Source organism: Chenopodium quinoa, unplaced genomic scaffold (assembly GCF_001683475.1).
Source record: "Chenopodium quinoa cultivar QQ74 unplaced genomic scaffold, ASM168347v1, whole genome shotgun sequence".
NCBI classification, from domain to species: Eukaryota; Viridiplantae; Streptophyta; class Magnoliopsida; order Caryophyllales; family Amaranthaceae; genus Chenopodium; species Chenopodium quinoa.
In genome coordinates, this window is record NW_018742726.1 from 2,365,752 (window position 1) to 2,390,649 (window position 24,898).

At 36.3% G+C, this 24,898-nt stretch overlaps 4 protein-coding genes across 5 annotated transcripts; 3 read left to right on the plus strand and 1 right to left on the minus strand.

Moving 5' to 3' along the window:
* The first annotated feature begins 4,895 nt into the window (after positions 1–4,895).
* LOC110723237 (putative germin-like protein 2-1) lies at positions 4,896–6,640 on the plus strand. The gene is made up of 2 exons (XM_021902575.1): positions 4,896–5,081; positions 5,842–6,640. The coding sequence occupies exons 1-2, from the start codon at positions 4,949–4,951 to the stop codon at positions 6,417–6,419; spliced, it is 711 nt and encodes a 236-aa protein (XP_021758267.1). The 5' UTR covers positions 4,896–4,948; the 3' UTR covers positions 6,420–6,640.
* A 1,794-nt stretch (positions 6,641–8,434) lies between these two features.
* Positions 8,435–10,030, plus strand: LOC110723302 (lon protease 2-like). The gene has a single exon (XM_021902653.1). The coding sequence runs from the start codon at positions 9,004–9,006 to the stop codon at positions 9,862–9,864; it is 861 nt and encodes a 286-aa protein (XP_021758345.1). The 5' UTR covers positions 8,435–9,003; the 3' UTR covers positions 9,865–10,030.
* Positions 10,031–12,202: 2,172 nt separating this feature from the next.
* Positions 12,203–17,206, minus strand: LOC110723301 (ervatamin-B-like). The gene is made up of 5 exons (XM_021902652.1): positions 16,405–17,206; positions 15,203–15,438; positions 13,915–14,055; positions 13,378–13,809; positions 12,203–12,783 (listed from the first exon to the last, which is right to left on the minus strand). Exons 1-5 carry the CDS (start codon positions 16,814–16,816, stop codon positions 12,727–12,729), a joined length of 1,278 nt encoding a protein of 425 aa, XP_021758344.1. The 5' UTR covers positions 16,817–17,206; the 3' UTR covers positions 12,203–12,726.
* A 2,245-nt stretch (positions 17,207–19,451) lies between these two features.
* Positions 19,452–24,885, plus strand: LOC110723304 (glucose-induced degradation protein 8 homolog). 2 transcript variants are annotated; one of them, XM_021902655.1, is made up of 7 exons: positions 19,452–19,682; positions 21,464–21,605; positions 22,509–22,656; positions 22,729–22,804; positions 22,886–23,003; positions 23,147–23,238; positions 24,520–24,885. In XM_021902655.1, the coding sequence occupies exons 1-7, from the start codon at positions 19,650–19,652 to the stop codon at positions 24,559–24,561; spliced, it is 651 nt and encodes a 216-aa protein (XP_021758347.1). In that variant the 5' UTR covers positions 19,452–19,649; the 3' UTR covers positions 24,562–24,885. The 2 variants fall into 2 exon arrangements, with proteins under 2 accessions (XP_021758347.1, XP_021758348.1); XM_021902656.1 differs by having other exon boundaries at positions 19,453–19,682; positions 22,886–22,997.
* Positions 24,886–24,898: the final 13 nt, after the last annotated feature.

The following is a 24,898-nucleotide window of genomic DNA, read 5'->3' on the forward strand; positions in this document are numbered from 1 at the left end:
GAGATGCAGTCCCTTTACAAGAACAGAGTGTGGGAACTGGTAAAGGTACCGGAAGGGAGGAAGCTTGTGGGTTGTAAATGGATTTACAAGAAGAAAGAAGGGTTGTCGGAAACTGAGCAAATACGTTTTAAGGCTAGGCTAGTTGCTAAGGGGTTCAGTCAGGTAGAAGGGGTTGACTTTGTTGAGATATTCTCACCTGTGGTTCGACATACTTCTATCCGTGTGTTATTGTCAATTGTAGCACATTTTGATCTTGAGCTGGAGCAGTTGGATGTTAAAACGGCCTTCCTTCATGGCGATTTGGAGGAGGAGATTCTGATGAAGCAGCCCGAAGGATTCGAAGCTCCTGGAAAGGAACACTATGCCTGCAGATTGCTAAAGTCATTGTATGGACTTAAGCAATCCCCCCGACAGTGGTACAAAAGATTAAAGGAGATGCTTAACTCGGAGTTTGACATGAAAGACTTGGGTGCAGCTAGGAAGATTTTGGGTATGGAGATCTACAGGGATCGGGCTAGAGGTAAGCTTTTCTTGACTCAGAAAAGCTACATTGAAAAGATTTTGTCTCGTTTTGGGATGGAAAAATCGAAGCCTATAAGTACGCCAACTACTGTTAGTTGTAAGTTGTCTTTGTCTATGTCACCTCAATCAGAGGAGGAGTTGTCTTATATGTCTAGAGTTCCATATGCAAACGCGGTTGGTTGTTTGATGTATGCTATGGTCTGTACTAGGCCGGATATTGCGCATGCTGTTAGTGTTGTAAGCAGGTTTATGGCTCGACCTGGGAGGGAACACTGGCAAGGGGTGAAAAGGATTTTTCGCTACCTGAGAGGGACAGCTGATATTGGTCTTGTGTACGGGAATGGTAAGGAATGCTTGGTCACTGGGTACAGTGATTCTGATTATGCAGCTGATGTGGATACCAGGAGGTCTGTGACTGGTTATGTGTTCACTTTGGGTGGTTCTGTGGTTAGTTGGAAGTCTACATTGCAGTCATCAGTTACGTTGTCAACTACTGAAGCTGAGTATATGGCTTTAACTTCTGCAGCTAAGGAGTCTATTTGGCTCAAAGGCCTAGTAGGTGAACTGGGTATTGCACAGGATTTTGCTACAGTGTATTGTGATAGTCTAAGTGCGATTTGCTTAGCTAAAGATCAAGTACACCATGATCGGACGAAGCACATTGATGTCAGGTATCATTTCTTACGTACTGACAAGAGGATTAAGGTGAAGAAGATTGGGACTGCTGACAACCCGGCTGATTTCTTCACTAAGCCTGTTCCGTTTAGCAAGTTTAAACATTGCTTAGACTTGTTAAATATTGATTACTACGTGATGTAGTAGGCCCTGAGGGGCGAAGTTGGGGAGCTCCTGGTGTAGGTGTGTTGGCCTTAAGGTGGAGCTTGCCCGGGGCTTGTGATGCAGGTGGAGCATTATGAGTTGTTATACTTGGAGACGAGTATGTGATGGGTCTTGGTTGAAGACTTATCGGGATGTATGGCTTATGCATGAGTCCTGCATCGGGTTTGGCTTGAGATGTTTTTTCACTATGTCTTGATGGGGTCGTTTGCTGACTACGAGTTCTCGTCAAGGTGGAGATTGTTGATAAGTATATTAGGTGACTCGTACTTCGTAGCTTTGTCCGCCCGATCGGGCGGACATTGCCCGGTCTGACCGGGCGGAAGAAGAAGAGGTGCCTGGCAAATTCGTTGAAGAAGCTGCTCTCGCGCCCGACCGGGCGAGCCTTCGCCCGACCGGGCGAGCCTTCGCCCGATCGGGCAGACCTTGCCCGGTCTGACCGGGCGGTGGGGGTTGGATACGTTGAAGCATTCGTATGGAGTCTTCTTCTCGCGCCCGATCGGGCAGACCTTGCCCGGTCTGACCGGGCGGAGAAGGAAAAATACGGAACGCGGATTTTGCGGTTTTAGGTTATCTTATTTTATTATCTTTTTGCCCAAGTATCTTTTAATTAGGGATTAATATAAAACCTCCCTAATATCAGTATTAGGGTAAAGAGAGACAGAGTGAGAGCCGTTCTTGAGAAATACAAGAATCATCTTTGTAATCTTTGCAGTTTATAGTGAAATCATTCGATCTCGGTGCCCGTGGACGTAGCTATCACATCGATAGTGAACCACGTAAATTCTTGGTGTTGTTCTTATTGTTTGCATTGAATTTCTTTATTGTTTTCTTGTTTGTTTACGACCTTTGCTTCCGCTGTCGCACAACATAAAGTATATTGTTAGATCTTGTTCGATCAATCTTAGGATAACTATATAGTTATATTTTGTATTCTCATTCAGATTTTTACAATTTTTTAAGTGTGGTCTCTACACTTTTTCTAGTCTGATTAGATGTAAGTATAATCTGAAATCAGGACTAATCAGATTTGATCTAACAATTCAGTTTAAATAATTTTTTGGTGAAAAAATAGAAACACCCCTAATTAGAAATTATTGTGACGTTGCAGCTTAGGTAATACAGAATTAAAATGCACTTAGTGGTTTTGTATAGAAGTATGGATGACAATCTAGTCCGGATTCAACCCTAGTCGGATCGGATATATATGATCCAAAGAGGAAAAAAAAAAAAAAAAAAAGAGCCGAATTCGAGAAAAAATAATCAAAATTCGACTCTGTTTTAAAAAAAATCCTACTCCTAGTTGGAGTAGCATGATTCGACTTAAAACCTTAATTATCGATTCGCCTCCGACTTTAATATGTAACTACATATATTTTTTAAAATTTAATTATGGTTTTATAGAATTATAGGTCTTCAACATTGATTTATTCCTCTAGACTTGCTTATCCCTTAGCTTTCATTAATTATTAATTATTCCCTCTTACACTACTTATATTCAATTCATCAGTTAAACCTATATATTTCATGTATATATATACTAGATGAAATCCGTGCGATGCACAGTTTGTTTGTTATTTTTTTACAGCTTATATTTTTTTCCTATGTTTGTGATAAAATTTGTTACTTTATTTATTCGTTGTACGTAGTACATCATATTACCATTTAATATTTTTATTTTATTTATTTTAAAATAAATTGTAAATTTTCTCTGATTCGTTATAGATTTAGATGAAATTCCTAATATCAAAAGATAATATTTTATATTTATATTTATTAATTTAAACTTTAAAATTTCAATCGCCAATTTTATTTTGTTAACGTAGAACTTAATCTTTAAGACAAATAAATGATGAATATTTTTTTTTTTTGCTAGAAAAAGAGAAAGGATATATTTTTAATTTCAATGGATTTTTCTTTTTCTTTTTTATTTAATTTGAAACTATTTTTTTTTTTTAGAGAAAACTGATATTTTTTTGATTAAACGTGATTTCATTTTTTTTATTAGTATATTTTTATAAATTATTTTATTATAATCACTTGTCATATTATCATTATTTTTTTATCTAATCCATTTTTTTTTAAAATATCAACATTGAGCCCAAAAAATGAAATTCACGTTCAATTGATATTTAAAAAAACAAATTAAAATAACAATCCTACGTGGAAAAATCCTATACATAATGCTCTACATGGCGCTCTAATAATTTTTAACAATCAAAATTCTAGGTGGCTCTCTAAAATCTTGGGAAAAAACTCCCCTTTATATAATTTAATGTGATTTTATTTTTTTATTAGTATATTTTTTATAAAATATTTTATTATAATCACTTGTCATATTTTCATTATTTTTTTTATCTAATCCAATTTTTTTTAAATATCAAATGAACGTGAATTTTATTTTTTTAAAAATTTAATAGTATTTTTTTTATATATACGAATTAAAATAAATTGTTTCTTTCCTCTTAGATAAAATATCCAATTTAAAGAGATAGTATTTTATTTTTATAATATATTTAAATTTTTAATTATAATCTTAGGTGGCTCTTTATAATAACAATCCTACGTGGCATAATCCTATAAGTAACGCTCTAAAAATACTAATCCTACATGGCGCTCTAATAATTTTTTAAAATTAAAAATCCTAGGTGGCTCTCTAAAATCTTTGGAAAAAACTACCCAAATATATATATATATATATATATATATATATATATATATATATATATATATATATATATATATATATATATATATATATATATATATATATATATATATTAGATTGCTATTGACTATATTGTATTATGATGTAATAGTTTTATTTACTTTCCCTACATGAAATATTAAAAATTCTTCAAAAAAAGTTTGATTTTTTTGCTAGATAGACTATTCACCATTCAAGGCCTTAGCTTAATTAATTAGTTATTATATGAGTTTAATTGGTAAAGCTAAAATGCTTTGGAGTGAAAGAATAATTCTGAACAGCCCTTAATTAAAGTCTCCAAGCTTGAATTGCCACTAAATTAGCCAATGCATTATTTGCCATCATGACATGAGAAATAACAAAATCAGTAAAAGACATACTAAAATTGTATGGACAATTTTGCCTAATCGTTTTTACCACATACTTGTAGATTGCATCACCTTCAAGCCAAACGCTATTATACTCTTCGTCGCAGCCATTTTTATTTTTCCCACATTTTAATTTGTGTACGCGTCCTCGTTTATTTCAACCTAGCTAGCCACAAGGAGAAGGAGATCAACAAGCAACCGAATTAATGCATAATGTAGATTTTTCTGAGAAATTCATGTAGATTAATATTATTACGTACGACTTCTATAAGCAAATCTACACTTGCCTAATACAGTCAATCCTAATTAGAGTAATTAGCTAGCGTTACTGTAGATGATAAGATTGTCAACCATAAAAGTATGACTATTACAAGAAAAATAGCTTTTAATTATTGCAATCTCAGCTATAAAACCCCCCCCCCCATATATTACCATTATTTATACTACAAAAAATCTCAAATTTCAAGTATTAGATACATAGGATTATAAAGCCATTTACTTTGCTTATTATATTATGTCAAATTTATTTGTCATGACTACGTTATACGTAGCCCTTGCTACGAGTTTTATGTTTTACGTAGCCCTTGCATCCGATCCTACACCTCTTCAAGATTTTTGTATAGGTGTAAGCAACCCTCATTCAGCAGGTGCGACCTGTACTCGCTTACTTCTTGTTAATTTTTAGTTTATTTACTTAGTTATCCTAGCATATGTACCTTTGCATATGCGCGCATATGCAAAAGGTTGGCGTATGATGTACCCATGGGTGTTTTCTTTGTTCATTTAATCAATTTTATTTATTTAAATTTCTTCAAATGTCCTTGAATGAAAAGCAAAATGTACCTTTATTGGATACTGATAGGTCTTAAGTGTACCTCGAAAATAAGATAGAGTTGATAAACGGGCCTGGCCACACCCGTCACGAGTGTTCACTTTATACGACCAAGGAGGTTTCACCTCAAAACCATATGGCAATGAGGGGAGTAGCACCTTAACCTTATAAAGTGGACACAACTTTCTCTTTTCTTCAATGTGGGATACACATCCCAATACTCTTCTTCACTTTTTACACTCTTTTAATGTGGGACAACACTTTCAATACTGGCTTAAATCACAACACAACCTGGTTCTGATACCAGGTTAAATACGGGTTTGGACCGCACCCACAAACCAAGAGATAGTCCACTTCACAAGACCAAAGAAAGTTCCATCCCACAATCATATGGCAATAGGAGGAGTAGCCCCTTATCCTTATAAAGTGTTTTGACTCTCTCTTCTTTTCTCAATGTGTGACACTTACATGTGTTATTTTGTAGGACATACTTCAACAAGAGTTGTTACTTATACATGTTACTTTGTATGTTATTATTAGTTAGTGACATTTTTTTTATGATCAACATTTTGCAGTGGTCGTCAATGGAAAGCTTTGCAAGGACCCTAATCATGTGACTATAAACGATTTCTTGTTCAAAGGGTTTAACATTCGCGGAGACACATACAACACTGATGGAGCAAATGCAACACTAATCGACATTAATCGATTCCCCGGTGTTAACACACAAGGGGTGTCCTTGGCACGGGTAGACTTTGCACCCTTTGGTCTAAACACCCCTCACTGGCATCCTCGTGGCTCGGAGATTTTTGCCGTGGTGGAGGGGTCACTGTATGCCGGTTTTGTGACAAGTGATAACAAGTTATATGACACAATACTTAAGAAAGGTGATATGATTGTTTTTCCTCAAGGTCTAATCCATTTCCAAGCTAATATTAAGAGGACAGATGCTTTGGCTGTTGCTTCATTTGGAAGCCAAAATCCGGGGCGAGTTAATGTTGCTAATGGTGTGTTTGGGACTAAACCACGAATTTTAGATGGTGTTCTTACCAAGGCGTATCAGGTGGATAGGAAGGTGGTAGAGCAACTTCGTGCCCAATTTCTGAATGAAAACATGTCAATCAACACCGCCGAATTGATTAGTACATACTAATGAATCATGTACTATATATGTAGTGTGGTCATGAACCACGGTGCAGTGGTGTGTGTGTTCTATATTTTATGTATGAAGCTAAGTACTGTATTGTACGTTTTATTGTAGTTGTGGTTTTAAGCTAGGTTTACGTTTACCAGTGTTTACAGTTAAGTTCGTTATGTTTAATTTTATAGTTGTAATTTATAAGTTTGTATGTAACGATATTTGCAATAAATAAATTTTACACGTTATAATTAGTATGGAGAGAAAATAATTATCATAGAATACGATTAGAAAGGGCATATTTGTTATCTTAATTTGATGGGACCAAGTTACAACTTCTATATGTTGAAATAAAGTTGGGATGTACCCATTGGAGATTTTCTCAAATTATACAAATTGTATAATTGATAAGCATTTAATGTTACTCCATTTGATCCAAAATATAAGATATTTACATGGTTTTTGTCTTTTTGGGATGTAGATCACTATGTAATATTTTCTTTTTTTTTTCTTTTTTTTTTTGATGATCAAGAGATGTTTGTATGCATATGTACTTGGCCACTTGGGTGCACATAGAAACTTGAACTTGCCCTTTTCGACTCTTGAGTTAAACAATTCTTCTAGTATATAAATACATCATAATTAAAGAGATGTAAAATCCAACAGCATTTTACTTTGTAACATATGCTTTCAATAGATTACTGAAAATAAGTGATTATACATTTAATTAAATTATGCAAAACTAAAATGTTGCATTTGAAAAAAAAAAAACGGAAAAAGTATTTGACAACTGCATAAGTCAACTAGATGCACATAGAAGTCAATCAAGTCATTATTGTCCAGAGTTGGGCCAATTATTATGTTATTGGGCTTTGATTTTCTCATTTTGATTGGGAGTAGCACTACCATACTATTTTGGGCTGTTTTTGTTGCTGACTTGCTGGGTTGACATTTCTCTTCATAATTCTTATTTCCTGCCCAAAATTTTCCACTGCACTTGCTTGTGGAAATATATATTTCCAATGGCCTTTGTTTTCATTTTTCAACATGATACCCATGTCGATGTATTTGAGCAGGCATGAGCTCGTTGCTGGCTCAGCATTGTAAGATATGCCTATGGGTTGTGGAACGTGTATCCGGTGTATGTATATCATATTCCAAATTTGGCATGAACACAACATGTAGGCATTTTTTTAAACATAAACCAAGATGACTAAAAAATCTTAAAGGTGTTTGTTGGTATGGCATATGAGCCGAGTTATGCATGTGAGGCCTCCAAATTTATTTTTTTTTGGTGTTAGAAAGCCACAAAGGGCGAGAGATGAAAATCGATCCCAAAATAACCTGGAACAGAGGGGGAAGCTTTAACCACTTGAGTTATCCCATGTGAGGCCTCCAAATGATAGAATAGGTGTATTTTTCCTTCGCTCATTCCAAACTTGACTAGGTAGGGCAATATAGCAAGTGGGTTTGCATGATCCAACTCTATTGATGATTTATCTCTAGACATGTTTAGAAAATCAGAAATATATAGTTCCTATACCTAAATTCTTGATGTCAGATGCATTTTCTATAATACTTTTTGTTATTAATCCTATTATACACAACTACTGAGCATTAATGCAACATGTATACCAAGTAAATTCCATCATCCAATCAAAGAAATGATGAAGGAGGATGGAGACTTGGAGTAGTTAACTAGTCCTTTAACTTACAAACGTGATGTGAGGAGTCGAATCTCATTAAGCTCCTTCTCTAAAATCTCCCCTTTTAAGATGAACTTTCTCCTTACCATAATTCAACCCGCTCAAAATCCAACTCACATCGTTTGGATTCGAATCAAAATCTAATCCTATACCTAAATTCTTGATTTCATATGCATTTTGTAGAATACTCGTTATTATACCCCCCTAATAATACACAACTTTTGAGCATGAATGCAATATGTGTACCAAGTAAATTCCATCATCCAGCCAAAAATACATAAAATAATACAAGAGGCTACAACAGTTAACTAACTCTCTAACTTACAAACATAAGTTTAGGGGTCGAATCTCATCAAACTTATTCACATGAATTTCTCTAAAATCTCCCCTTATAAAATAGACTTTTCCTTACCATAACTCACTCCACTCAAAATTCAACTCGCATCATTTTGATTCGAAATAAATCTGATCCTACCGACCCATTTACCACCTCGTCCCTACACGGCTACACATTCAATCTTAACTTCTTGAGTATGATTTTTCAAAGCAAGAAATTATCATCCCTCTCAAATAGCACGTGCCACACAACAACACACAAATCCAAAGATTATCCAATCTCTCACGTGTAACTCCCCAAAACCACATCCAAAATCCCTAAAAAAATCCACAAACCTCCCCAAAATTCCACCACCCAAACTCTCACTCCCCTTTCACCCTCAATCAATCCCAGAAAACACCACCTCCATCTTCATCTTCATCCCCTTGATCCACAAACACACAATGCCAATCATTTTTCTCTCTCCTCTCTTCCCTTCCTCACTCTCTCTCCTCTAACCCAAATCTACATAACCCAATAACCCATCTCCCATTTTCTCTCTCCTCCTCCTCCATCAATGGCGCTCCCTCAATTCCTCCATTACTCCACCTCCCTTAAACCCTCTTTAAACCCTCCTTCACCTCCAACAACCCCCATTATTTCCCTCAACTCTTCAACTCCGCTCTGTCTCAGTCATCAACGCCGTAGACTACTTAGTCTCCGCTGTTCCGCTTCATCCTCCTCTTCCCAACCCCAGAACAACCCACCATCTCCCAACCCAACCCCACAAAACGACGTCGTTGAGCTCCCCATCTTCCCCCTCCCACTCGTCCTCTTCCCCGGCTCAATCCTCCCTCTACAAATCTTCGAGTTCCGATACCGAATCATGATGAACACCCTCCTCCAAACCGACCTCCGATTCGGGGTTATCTTCTCCGACACGCTATCCTCCTCCTCCGCCACCTCCGTCGGTTGCGTCGGCGAAGTCGTCAAACACGAGCGTCTCGCCGACGATCGCTTCTTCCTAATCTGTAAAGGTCAAGAACGATTTCGAATCAACAAGATCGTACGGTCCAAACCCTACCTCGTGGCAGCCGTTGATTGGCTGGAGGATAAACCCTCCTCTGATGGGTCCCACGAAGATTTGGAGAGCTTGGCGAAGGATGTGGAGAGTTACATGAGGGATGTAATTCGTTTGAGCAATCGATTGAATGGGAAAGAAGAGAAGGAAATTGGGGATTTGAGGAGGAATTTATTTCCGACACCGTTTTCGTTCTTCGTTGGGAGTACGTTTGAAGGTGCTCCCCGTGAGCAGCAGGCGTTGCTTGAGCTGGAGGATACCGCGGCGAGGTTGAGGAGGGAGAAGGAGACGTTGAGGAATACTTTGAACTATTTGAGTGCTGCTTCTGCTGTTAAGGATGTGTTTCCGTCTTCTTGATTATATTGAGGGAGAATGAGAGAAGGTTTGTGAATAGATAGGTAACTTTTTATATTTTTTTTTGGTTGGAATGAATGAATGTATTGGTATAAAGGTTGTAAATGATTGTTATTTGTGCGTAATGGGAATATATTTTTATGGAGTAGTTGTTGTGTTGTTTTGTGTTCTTGAATGACTTTTAGTGTGATTGATTGCAAATTTTATACGGAGTATATAAAAACATACTTCCTCCGTTTCAAAAAAATTGCGACACTGATACTAAAAATGTGTGAGCTTTTTGGTTGTTGCAATTTTTATGAAATTCATTCACCCTGAATCACAGAAAGGATAAATTTTGTGCAGCCTATACATTCGTTGTACAAGTATACAACACTGACTGGATGAATTATGTCATTTGGGTGGGAATATTATATTGTGCAAATAGCAATGTCTTGGAATTGGATTGTTAATTTGGGTCATTGTACATGTTGTAGTGTGATTTGAATTACATGAAGTGTGAATTTGATAGTTATTTTTGCCAGCATTTGGAACCTAGAGCAGGAAAGGGAAGGGAAATGAAGGAGATTATTATTTCCTTTGGTTTGTTCTGCTGGACTTGATAGAATTCCTTCACTTGGTTAGTTAATTTTAGAGGAATTGTAAGGAAATCGGCAAATTATTGTTATATTTGCCTTCTCTTGCTCTAAATTCTGCTTATTTTGGAGGAAAAGAAAGTGATATTGTAAGTAACCTTTCCTGCCTCATCTGATCCTGTCTTATCGGTGTCAAGATTGATATTCAGCCAGAGTGTAGCAAGTAAAATTGCCGCACCAAATCATTTACATTTTGTTGCTTTATCATGGATAGTTTGCTGTTGTTTCTGTAACCTCTCTAAATAGAGGATTAATTAGGCTAATGGACATTCTCAAAATTGTTCTGGTGACAGGAAGTTGTCTATGACCCAGACCTGGAGGGTTGTTGGGGGGGGGGGGGGGATGGGTTGGTATTGTGCATGCACGTAAAGAAGCCATGTTAGTGTAGCACTCTGGCAATATCTATAGCAGGCTATAAACTCCGCTACAGCCTACAGGTTGTTTGCAAGCTTGAGCCTGCATTGCTTTGTGGTGTACTGCAGAAGGAATTATTCCTACCTGCTATCTTCTGCTGATATCAATTTTTAAGTATCCTAAGGGAAGGCTTAGAGGATATTGTAGTTACCTTCTGCTCATTTTCTTGTACTTTTTGTACCCTTGCTGTTACAGTAATTGTTTTTGAGACGTCATTTGCAACAATCTCTGTGACCGAATCAATGGTGTAAACTGTATCCTAATGGAGAGATTTGATGTTTACCTTGTGTATTTTTCCGACTGTTGTGTAACTTGGATGCTGTGTTCTGTCTGTAAAGATTGCCCATCTATCTTTTTCCTCTTAGTAGAGTCTGGTGTCCTCTTTGTCACTTTACCTTCTAGCAATGAACATACTTGAGTGGCATAGTTACCTCAATTTCGACTAAAATATCAATGCAGGTGACGGTTAGATTATATGACTACTGCATTGCTATAACTTGACAATTGATAGAAACAGCTCAGTTTCCTGCACATTTTCTGATTACCTGAGAAGCGACGGCAGGTCCTCCTATTGCGGCATGGGCATGCTGCATGTACGCCTCTGCCTTATCATTGCATATACAAATCAAGAATTGTATAATCATGGTCTTCTACTTCAGAATCAGTTTAGAAGAACTGCCACATCTGTGTTTGAACTTTTTAACTGCTCAAGTGCTTCAAGATGTATATAGAGATAAGTGAGTATTTATCTGTTGTCCCAACTGGGAATTGCTGAAGGACATTTTCACTGTTTTTCTATGAATCAGAAGTTGATTATTTGAGATATCATTAGTTGTGGTGTATGAACACTGACGCTTGGCTATTTGATAATTCGATATGAATTCGGGCACAGAATTGTTCAAAGTTGAGTTGCACCACAAGAACTTGCTTGATTCTGGTTCTTATTTGCATGACTTGGGGTCTTTGCTGCTGTGCAATTACTTATGTTAAAGCCTTAAAGGTCACTGAGATGGCCATTTACTCTAGCAGTCACTCAAGTCAGACACTCTTTAGATTTAGGTGTCACATTGTCTTAAAGTCTCAACTCGTCAGGAAATGCGGCAAACAGCATCATAAACACGAATTTGTTGAAGCATAGAGCACCCAAATCTAAATTTTTTGAAGACTAATATTGATTCAAGTTTGGGTACCATGTACATCTCTGTTTTGAGTGTTTATATCCAAAAACCTATTATATTTTTGGGGATCGACTACTGATTATTTTTTAAACGCAAGAACTATGATAATATTAATTAATGGAAGCCGAAGCTTGATAAACATCGACTGCACTCATTATGCAACGGATTTTTAACTGCTTTCCTCATCATTCAGGGCTCCGATTATATTAATAAAAAACACAATGTCCCCAAGAATATTTGAGCCCTGACCCTGTTTACAACCATAGCAAGGCAAATACCAGTATATTACATGAACACATGAAAATCTAACTGTCGGACCTTAATAACACTGCTGTAAGAGTAGAAAAGCTTCTTCAGCAGAACACTATGATATTAACAAGGCATATACTGCAAAATCATCACCCTCTACTCTCCTTCAGCATAAACGACATCAAACTGTATCTATTTTCCACCATGTACAACAGTACAAAGATGCGCAATGTCGAATATACTGCATGAATTCCTCTATATAGCATGGGGAGCTTCATCTACCTTGCCCCCCTATCGTCGAAATGTGAAAAAGAATACGTACAAGCATCCAAGGATAGTTTCAAACACCAAGTTACTGAATACAAGGGAACTTCAAACTGCCAGATTCTTCACAAGCTGCTCTGTCTGCTGTTAAATGGTTTGGCTAAAGTAATATATCCTGTTCGCTGCAAGATCAACAATTGTGAGTTTGTGTTAGTATTACCAATTTAAACACTTCATCAACCACATCACAGAACCATAAAATTCAAATTCCAACCAATTGCAGAAGAAATTGTAATGTAATTTGTTAATAAGTCATAGCACACAACCAAGTCAGCATGATTAAAATCACAAAACTCAAAAGGAGTAAAGGACAGCATATTGCAAGAGATAACACAGCATGATATTCAAACAGGTGTTAGAAAGCATTCTTAGATATGAAAAACTAAACCCACCAGGCAAAAAGTTGTATCAAACGGTCTCCAAATAACTTATTGGGAGATCGGTGACTTTTTTTACCTTTTAGGGATGATCTTTAATGTCTTGGTGTTTGAGAGTTAAACTGAGACCCTCTTAGTTACTTTTAAGAGTCTTAACACAATTTGTTTAATTTTCTTGTCTAACTAAAAAGTGAGAGCCATCGTGTCTAAACACAATTTTACACACAGCAGTCAGAAATTCAAGTGTATGCACAATGAATGATCTTTTCTTTCCTGCTATTTCAATTACCCCCAGCTGTCAATTAAACATTTGCTAAACAGAATGAACTAGATACTAACCTTGAGACAAAGATTCCTTTGTGTATCACATACTGGATAATCATGAGGACAACAGTGGATATGATCTTTGCAGCATACTGCAGAATTTAACTCGCAGCATTTCCAAGTTGTACATATACCAAGAAAGCTCCGTGCACAACAGCAAGTCTGACCTGCTGGACAAGATGTGAACAAACTACACCTAGTAGGTCCGGGAGGTGGTGGTGGTGGTGGATTAGGGCTTGTTTTTGTGGGATATGATGGCATCACATTGATGCCACAAATTCCACTTTTATCTCCACTGTTCCGCTGCATGTGTACATAGCCATTCATACCCCAAGAAGTTCCCCATGAATTTTTAACTATCCAGTAATTAACTCCATTCTCTGAACCATAACCAACAATCAGAACAGCATGATCTACAGAGGTGGAACATGGGCCAGAAAAGATTCCCTGAAAGAAAAAAAACAAGTAAAATTGAACAAGTAAAATCTTCATGTCAAAACACAAAAGCTTTTTGTATCAGAAGCCAAGAGGACCAATAGCGAAGAAATTAACCTTGGAGTATAACTGGAATGCTCTCTCACTGCCGCATATGCCAACACTTACTGGTTGAGCGGCAACAGCTTTTAGAAGTTCTTTCTCATTATTAGGAGGGACATCAGCATAACCATCAATAGTTACCACATGTCTCGCAAGCTGCAATAGAAAAAACACAGGTTTCTTTGAGTTCTATAGCTCAAAAGGTCAGCAACTATGCCAATAAAAGACAAGCTGAAACAGGAAGCATTAGATCAATTAAAGGGTTGGTTTGATTTCTCTCTTCTTTTCCACAAAGGCGGAGTGTTTTTGGAGTGTGAATGCTATTTCAATTATAACTTTAGTATCTACTGGGAAGGAAATTTATATGCTCAAACTGGTACGAGTCCCAAGTGTTGAACTCCTTTATTTTGCAAAACATGTCTTTCTTTTCAGTCCAAAATGAAGTGTCAAGTGTCCATACTCCATACAGCCACACTCATGTCTGAGAGTTGAAGATCCAAATCGGACTTTCAAGTGCATAAGGCAAAATGAAGTGTACAAGATTGGGATAAAGAAATGTTGACAAGTTCTTGAGTATAGACTATAGAATGATTATTACACGGTACACCCTATCACCTATGCAGGCTAGGTTAAAATAATTAAACTCTTGCTGCAGTAGATGTTTTTACACTTGACACTGAGGAATCATCATGCGGTCATGCAATTAAGTAAATGTCTCTGACAGTCTAACAGACGGCATATAGTTGTAGTCCCAAACTGTCAAGAGGGTATACAAGTGGAAAATATAGCAGTACACAGAAATGGATCAGGATGAATTCAAAATAGCTGTCATTGCATCAATAACGGAGCAAAATTTTAGTTCTCATTGCACAGAATGCTCACCAGGCTAATATGTCACTAAACTAATAAAGACACACACAGATGAAAAAGGAGTTTACTCTTTTAGTCTTAGCTTCATCCACTAGAGCAGCACAATCCTACATTGGTTAAACTTTTCAAATTCCACCAACAAATATTGGGGTGGAGCTAAAAATCAGTTGTATATCTTCCCATAAGACTATACTATCAGTGCAATAGCTGTTTTCTGTACTGTTCTGTATACAAGCTATCCTAAATCAACCATGATATATGTTTATAACAAAGGAAAAGACTTTTAAGATTTTCCGATGATCAGGATAAAAAAAATCCTAAACTCTCCAATACTAAATTTTAGCTGATATTTTTCTCCATACTTGAGGTGTGGTAAGTGAGATTGCATAAAACGGATATAATTAAAAGATATATAAATCGGAAGGTGTCTTACCTTGTTCCTATTGCAAGATTTTTGTTTAGCCTGGTATGGGTAGTCTTTTTCAGTGTCAATCCCATGGTTATCTATAACGAACTGGTAAGCATAGTCCATGAGCCCACCATCACAGCCTTCATTGTAGCTTCTATCACAGTCAATTAACTCCTGCTCGGAAAGGCTGACAAGAGAGCCTGAGACAATTTTGTTTACACTTTCAATTGCCCCTGTGGCGGAGAAAGCCCAGCAAGCACCTGAAAAACAAAGCAGTACTCATTTCTGAAACCAAAAGAATAAAAGAAAAAAGGAATTGTTTCATAAGCATACTTCACTACTTCCTCCAAGAACTAATAATCTTTTTAAAATATAATATAAAAAATAGAACCTGAGTTGTTTCAGAATTTTAGCAATTAACAACATCAGTACTGTCCCAATGCTTCTAAGAAGGCTTTCAGCTTATCACCCAGGGCGGCAAAATTGGAAGGATCAACTATCAGGTATCTGCAACCTTACCCTTACGGTTAAAAGGTCTTTTACATTAGGCCATTGATCTGAAAGCAATGATGGTAGGGGTAGGCTTCTTCACAATTATAAACATGTACATCCAGTTCAATTAGTCATTTTGATTTGGTACATTATAATCAAAGCCAACAAATATTAAATATTTCAGCTCCATTGAAAGTGGAAAAAAATAGGCCATGTCACAGTGTATACTATATTACATTTGACATCTACTATAAGTAGTCTCAAGGTTGCAAGAAGGATAACCATGAATTGCCCAAGTCATATCTCTTTTCAATTTTAAACAAGATTGAATGTCATTGTCCTAAGCGTTATTGGTTCATTGTTCAGTTACATTATATAATTCAGAAAGATGAAAACCTTAAAAAAAAATGTGAGTTAGATGAAGACCAATTATCTCCCGTTTATCAATTAAATCAACCCAAAATTCCCAATCAATAATAACCAACAACCAAAAAAACTTTCAGATGCTAATTTTGATGTTCAGTCAATAAACCCACAATTTCTTAACCTTAAATCACAAAAATAATAAAAAAAATTTAAAATAAAGAACCACAATAACATAAACACAGAACAACCCAATAAACTAAAAGGTGAAAATTCACAATTTCAGTAAAACCCAGCCTAAAAATTCAATTCAATTTCACAAAAATACTAAAACCCCAAAAATTGAATCATAAAAAACATAGAAAACATACCACAATTTCCTTGATCTTTGACATTAGTAACAGCACCTTGATTCCTCCAATCAACAGAATCAGGAACACCCAAATCAGGAAACTGAACAGGATTTTCACTATGCTTCAACCTGATGAAATCATTAGCAGAATTGGAAAGCCCAAGCTTAGAACTTCTAAATTCATGGTGGGTTAAATCAGCAAAAGCATTCAGAGCAAGGGTATAAGTGGAATTTCCCAAGCTGTTATGATGGTTGACAAATTCCAAATTGTCTTCAAAAATTTTGAGCCTGTGTTGTCTTTCTTGCTCAGATGGGTATATTTTGCCATGTTTTTTGCACCATGAATCAAAAAGATCAGAGCTTGATTCAGAAAGATGGTGTGAAAAATGGAGGGTGAATAATAGTAGCAATAGTAGAGAAAGTTTGCTCATTTTTTGGATTGGGAAATGATCAAATGATTGAAGACTTAGAATGAATAAGCAAATGAGTAAAATACAGGGTGAAAACAGGTTGATTGGTGTGTTACGTTTGTTGGTGTTACAATAACAGCCAGAAGGATGGAGTAGTTACCCAATATATGTGCATGAACCTCGTGGCTCTATCTTGTTCTTTTCTCTTCGTTGTCAATTTGTCATTACTATGTTGGATTTGTTGGGCACAAGTTGTAAGGGTAATAGCCGGTGTTCGTTATGGCTTGAGTTATTAATGACTTAAACAATGTAAATTGTTATTATTTATTTAACGGATTTTTTTACCAAATACCACTGAATTATTTCGTAATTCAGTATATACCACACAAAATTTTCTAATACACCAAATACCACTGAGTTTTTGGTAAATGTCACAACATACCATTAATGACTAACGGACATTAACACCGTTAGTCATTAAGGCTAATAATGCCACGTGGCAGCTTGTGATTAATTCCCTTCTAAATTATTTAATTTTTAGCATAAATATTTAATTAATTATCAAATAAAAAAAATAAAAACCAAAAAATAACAAAAAATAATTAAAAGTAAAAGTGTAAAAAAAAAAAAAAAAAACCTGCTGCCACCAGCCAGCCCATTCCGACCACCTCACCGCCAAACCCCTTGCCACCGAGGCCAGACCGACAGGTGCGCCGGCGGCCTCCCACCCCTCCCTCCCCTTTTCGATTCTGGCCACCCCACCCAAAACCCCCTTCCCCATCCCTTTTCGATTTCCGGCCACCACACCCAAAACCCCCTTCCCCTCCCCTTTTCGATACCGGCCACCTTCCCCGATTTCCCCTGCCCTGATTTCCCCCAACTCCGATTCCCCTTTTTCCCCCAACTCCTTCGATTTCCCCTTTTCCCCAAACACCACCCCTAATTCATAAACACTAATTTCACATCTAATCTCCATTTCCAACAATTTGTGTTGCCAATTGCTATAATTTTTGAATCTAAACTAATTTCACTGCAGTTTACCCCAATTTTAGGGGTTTTTTTTTTTGCCCAAATTAAAGGGAATTCGGTGGTGGTCGGTGATGGTGAGGTGCGAGAAAGGAGAGAGGACGGGGAAGGTCGTTGGGGCGCTGGTGTTGGGAGGAATGAAGGGAGGAGAGAGGCTGGGCGTTGCCGGCCGGGGGTGGGGTTGCTTGGCGCCGGCAGGGGGGCTGGTGGCTGGCTGGGTGGAAGAAGGGTTGGGTTTTTTATTTTACAAAAAATATTTTAACTTACTTTTTGGTTATTTTTTGGTTTTTATTTTTTGTTACTTTTAATTATTTTTTGTTATTTTTTGTTTTTTATTTTTTTTATTTGATAATTAATTAAATATTTATGCTAAAATTAAATAATTTAGAAGGGAACCAATCACAAGCTGCCACGTGGCATTATTAGCCTTAATGACTAACGGTGTTAACGTCCGTTAGTCATTAATGGTATGTTGTGACATTTACCAAAAACTCAGTGGTATTTGGTGTATTAGAAAATTTTGTGTGGTATATGGTGAATTACGAAATAACTCAGTGGCATTTGGTGAAAAATCCGTTTATATAATTATTTCAAATTTTTTGTTTCTTTTTTTTTTTAAAAAAAAAATTAGGGAGTAAATTAAGAAAAGTGAATCATGATAATGGGAGTTGTTAAAGCAATAGAGATTTTAATTTTTCATTAATTAATTCCACTTTTCAAAAACATGAAAAGGGAAAAAAAAAAGGACATGGTAACTTATGTGATGTTTGGGGAGAGAGAATGATGATTAAACATCGAAATCATGTAAGGCAACGTCAATTAGTGGAAAATTGTATAAAAATTGTTTGAATTTTTTTTTTTTTTTTTTGTGTAAAAAGTATTAGTAAATGAAGACTTTTTAAAACCTACCTGATTGGAAAAGGGGGATAACGAAAAGGATTAGAGAGCATTAAGTTGTGTTTGAACATTGAATGTTGTCTTAGTATTACTAAAGAAGTCTATTGGTACCAACAAAACTTAAAGTTGGTTAGAAGTCTATTGGTACTAACAAAGCTTAGTATTACTAAAGAAGTCTATTAGGTACCAACAAATAATGGGTAATAATCACGCATAGTCGTGTTGTGCCAGGCTTGTTCCGATCTTTAAAAAACGAAACTCATGCACAATCTAGCCCACATCCCGTGTTGTGCCATGCCAACAAGCCCCTAATAATATTTATATTTTTGGTTAAATTGGTCAAGTATAAGTGTGCCGACCCATCATGCTCGCACCGAGCTCATACCAAAATTTAGAAATGAAGCCCATGCACGATCCATGACCCACCTGTGTGCTTGCCTCTCGTGCCATGTCGAGCTTGCAATAAGTTCCGTGTCGGGTCATGCTATTTTTATGTCGTGCTTATTCAACCCTCGTGCCGGCCGACCCATTTCCATCTTTAGTCTCTACACATTAGTCCTACCTCTCGTACCATCTCGAACTTGCAATAGGTTCGTGTCAGATCAAACTATTTTTATTTCGTGCTTATTCGGCTCTCGTGCCAGTCCGACCCATTTCCATTTCTAGTCTCTACACATTAGTTGGAAATTGGAAACTTTTAAGTAGGGTGATTACTATAAAGATGAAACTCTTTTGAAATGAGAAGTACTAAGTAGCAGCTTATAGCCTTATAGCCTTTAACACCAAAGAGTCTTCCAATAAATTGCCATTTCTATATTTAAAATCTATTATACTTGACTCAAAATTCTTGGGCTATCTTTCTTCTCTTTCTATCTCTCTATCTTGTCAATTCCAATCACACGGGCACCTGTAAATTCTTCTCAACGGAGAAATGGAGTTGGATCCGCGGCATTACGAAAACATCGTAAGTTGTATTTTCACTAAAATTTTCAATCTTTTTAGGGTTTTTTTTTGTAATTTATTAAAAAATTAAAATTTTCCTTCATTGCTTTGTACTAATTTCATCGAGTAATTACTTCAATTTTCAACTTTGCTGCTTATGTTCTACCCTTTGATTGTAATTTTTGTAAAAGGGGATTTTTTTTTCCGCAGAACTAGCGAAATTCAAAACCCTAATTTTTTTGTTATTTGTTACTATGTGGTAGGATTTTGTGATTAGAATTATTTTTGTAAATTGATTTGAACAATGTAGGTGGGTTGTATTTCATTTTGGGTGGTTTAATTGTGTTTGGTTGGATCTGTAATGCTAGACTGCTAGTGCAATGTTATCTGATCAGGTTGATATTGGGGAGAAATTTAACATTTGGGTTGAATATGATTGGTTAAGTTGCTTGGGTGTTTTCTGATACAAGGGTCTAATCTACGGAGTAATAGTTTTCGAAAAGGTTGCTTCTTGTTAATTTTTTGATGGATTTTGTATTTGTTGGGAGTTGATTTGTACTTAGCATGTGCTTGAACCGGGTTACATTGTGCAAATTGTGTTTGGCGATGGCGGTTTTTCTGCATCAAAAGTCTACTGAATTGAATGTGTTGGTTAGGTATTTAGAACATGCTTTGAGTACCCTAGTGATCCGGAGGAAGCAATGTTACTTTTAGCTTTTGATAAATGAGCTTTGGTCGTCTTTTTTTGATGTTATTTGTTATTGCATAATGAGCAATGAATGTAGCCTACATGTATGGCTGCATTTTTTTTTTATTGACCCTCCCTCTATTGCCAAATAATATGCCACATTAGACCGCAGTGATATGTTGTTAGGAATTGAGTTAAATGCAACGGTTATTCTTCACTATTCAAACTTTTACCTTTCTATTGTACCAATGTAGTCTCAAGTGACCTAGCCTTATTTGCTTATCTAAAACATACAAACTCTGAATGTATCAATCTGATGTGGATAGTCGTATCCAATGCTGACTTGGCCACTTTCATGAATGTTAATATGATATTGATGTAGATTAGTTTTTTAGTCTCCAGATTCTGTTTCTGTTATAGTTTTTGCTTGTTGGATTGTACTTATAAAATATTTAATGGGTTTGATAAGTGTATATATGACCTGGTTTAATTGATGAGCTCTTATTACCAGTTTTCATCCGGTAAAGAATTGAGAAGGATTGTTTGGATCTGCCACCTAGTTAACTGAACCTTAAGTTGTCCAGAGCTTACAATGTACTAATTTAGGATATGATTGAGAAGTGTTGAGGACTTTATGTCTTATTGGCTTCAAAAACAGTGTAGAATATACTTTCAGACTGAGGGGTTCTATTTCAAATTAGATGAACAATTATATGTCTCTTTTTAAATAGGTTGTTTATGTGTCATATACTCATATACTATTCTGTGATAAATTTTGTATTAAAACTAGCGGATTGGGATTTGGCTGTTGAATTATCTAAAATCACGTGTTTGAACTTTTGCATTACTATGGGTGGAACGAGGATTCCAATCATTCAGACGGAGGTATCTGACAACTTAATCTTATTAGCAATTCAGTAATAGATTATTTGTCATTGCACTTTATATGTTGATGGATGGTCTCCGTTCTAGCTGGGATTTGCAGTTGCAAATTATTTTAATTCTATGTGATCAAATGATCATTGAGCTCCCTGGATATTGATTACAGTTTTATATTTTCAGTGCTTTAAGTTATCTAGTTATCTCATCTTTTTTTTCTTTTTTCTTCCTGACAGGCTGTAAGTGACAGTGACACCCACAACATCGTGCTATCATATCTTGTACATAATTGTTTTAAAGAGACCGCGGAGTCCTTTGTTGAATGTACTGGGATAAAGCAGCCGACTGATTGTCTTGAAGATATCGATAGAAGAAAAAGTAAACCCCCTCCCCAAGACTCCAACTACCTCCTTATAAGTGAATTTTTCTATGATTTGTATATCTGTGACATAGCTTGATTCAAGCTATATATGGTTCGAAAACAATCATACTTTTTAGAAAACGGTGAAGGTATCCTTAGACCTTAGGTATCAAAATCCTATTGTCTGAATTGCTAGGCCCTAAAAAGGGCATATGCAGGAGTGATATAAGGTATTAGTATATTCACTTTTAATGTCTGATTAAATGGATAATTTTTTGAAATACCTGTCACAATTATGATACTTGTAGACAAGGAAAGTTTAAGATATGTCTCTCCCAGTATAGTAATTATTGAAAGGAAAGGTATAGATGAAAGTAGGTACTTTACAAACTCATGAAGTATGTGGTAGCACTGAAAAAGAAGCATGGAGCACCAATGAATTGAATATATAGTTTTCCTCTGTGAGCATGGATTATGACTCAGAACTGGTGAACTCAATACATTCCTTTCATGGAAACTCCAAGACCGAGAAGGGGGCAAACCCAGACTCTCAAATGTCTTAATACGTTGTAAACATTTAGTTCAAAGAACTTGTGCCATCCCAGCCTATGAACTAGGCAAAGTGTATCCATGTCTTGTGAGATTGCTAAAGTCAGCCTTTTCTGGAACATGTCATTTGTGTCAATGTTATGCAAAGCCATGTCCAGATGAAAGCTTCACCTAAAAAAGAATCCACATGTAGTTGGCCACTAGTTTAAATGAGAGAAAAACTAGTTATTTATTTATGGAGCAATTATCCTTTGTTATGCAGCCTGCAAGGCAAAATCTAGATGTGCTGTTTGTTCTATTTAATTTCTTCATGCATTACTCTTGCTCTGGCTTTACTCCAAGTATGTGTTTTGACTTCCCATTTATGTTAGGAATCATCAAGTTTATCTTAGAAGACAACACCCTCAAAGCTATTGAACTCACAAAAGAAGTAGCACCAGATTTACTAGAGGAAAATACGGATTTGCACTTTGATCTTTTGAGCCTTCACTTTGTCAAGCTTGTGTGCTCAGGACAATGGTAAATATTACACTTAATGTTTCTCGTACTTCACAAAGAATGTCTCTTATTAATAGATTATTCCCTTGACAGCGGCGAAGCTCTTCGATTTGCTCAGGAGAACCTGAGTCCTTATGGCAGTGTGCAAAAGTATGTTGTGAAGCTTGAGGTATCATTTCAACCATGTCTGCTCTGCTTCCTAGTATACGTGTATGATGTTATCTCTGAAAATAAGTTGCATTTGTTGCAGGAGTTTTTGGCTTTGCTTGCTTACGATGAACCAGAAAAATCACCATCATTTCATCTTATCAGCCTTGACTATAGACAAGATATTGCAGATAAGATAAATCGCGCAATTTTAGGTACATGTATGTATATAACATGTTTTCTGGCTCATTTACTTTAATGTATATCTTTTTAAAGTTCAATCTTGTGAACTTTGTATTTGAAAAGTAAAATGTCTAGCACGTCTTACAAGTTCTAATATTTTCTCTGGAATTCATTGGTGTAGCACATACCAAGCAACCAAGCTATTCGTCCTTGGAAAGGCTGATTCAGCAGATGACTGTTGTTAAACAACACTTGAGCCAGGAACCTAACAAGGTAATCTTGTATGAATACTCTTATCTGAATGCATCAAGGCTTGTTTCACCAATATCTTCTGATATACATTTAATCTAGGATAGTAGTTGAGAGAGATCGTTCTCCTATTATGATCCAACACTTGAGTAAAGAACTTAGTAAGGTGATCTTAATATGAATGCATAGAGGCTTCTGCTTCTCATCCATGTTTTTTGATAGCTGAATGATATAGGATAGTAGTTGTGAGAAATCATTCTCCTTGTATGTAGTACCAAAGTATTTTAAATTGGATTGGTGCTTTTGAAACTTCATTTGCACCTGAGTGGGGAAGCTTATACTTTTATGGGGCCTAGTTTGATTGGTGGGCTGGTTATTGATAGACAATTTGTTTGGCTCATTAGTATTTTGTCCTTCACGTGTAGTACTTTATATCAAAGGCACAAAAATCTGCCGAAAATGAGATCTGTATTCTAGAAGTTAGACTTATCGGCACACTGGTGTGCGAGTTGCCTGTTTTCCCTTCTATCAGTTCTATGAGACCTTATCTTTTGAGTTATTGATGATTTTAAGCTGTTAAAGCCTACTCTTTAAATCCCCTTTTTTTATGATGTACTATGATGATTGTACCGTTGTAATGATGAAATTCATAAAGCTTGTCTTAGTCCTTGGAGGTTTAAAAGAACTAGTGTCTGGATTAAAATTTTAGTGTTTGGTATGAAAACTGACAAAATTAGGTTGCGAAACCCCATACTATTTCGGAGTCTCTTTCCTAATTCATACTCTAGTTCCTGTGCAATTTGCTTTCTTTGTGGTTGTAGAAATTCCTAAGCAATCTTTGAAATTGGCAAAGGGAGAGAATTCTGAATGTATATGCAGTGATGCCCCTCTCTATCAGCTTGTTTGGGAAAGAAAAGAAGGGGAGGGAGGTGAAGGGGAGGGAAGGGAAAGGAAGAGGAAGGAAAAATGATGAGTTTTCCTTCTAAATCTCTCCATTGTTGGAGGGATCATTTTCTTAGAATTTAATCCCTCCATTTCTCTCCCCTCCAATTCCCTTCATCCCCAATTTGCTATCCAAATGAAAGATACTCCCTCCCTTCATTTCCCTTCCCTTCCCTTCCTTTCCTTCCATTTCCTTCAATCCAAACACACTAATACTCTTTTTTTTTTTCCTCTTTCTTCATAAAGGAATTTTCTACTATTTTATCGATTTATTCATGACAAAAGCTTTATGGAACGGTTGATCGTTGGACTCAAATGAGTCAAATCTGAATGAACTCTATGCTTTACTTGTGGTGTTTTCAGGATGGCCCTCCGTTTTCTTTGAAGGATTTCATTGATTGCTGAAAACAAGATAATTATTCTAAATCAGGCAAGGCCACAAAGAGCAATCAAGGTGCATGCACATCCAGATCAGAGGCAATGCATATGTTGGTTGGTTTTTTCGAAGATATGCACAATAAATTTAGTTTGTTCATAGGAGATGCCCTTTGAATTTTGGTCTTCCTGGCATTCACTTTCCGGTGGCTGAATATAAAACCTTCATTCCATTGTACAGACTGTAAATTCTTCAGTAGACTTGATAGTTGAGTGTAGCTCATTAAAGTTCACTTACAGTATTGATTCAAAAGGGTGTGATTGTTGGGTTGAATCAAGTCCTCTTTATCTTGATTTCAAGATTTTA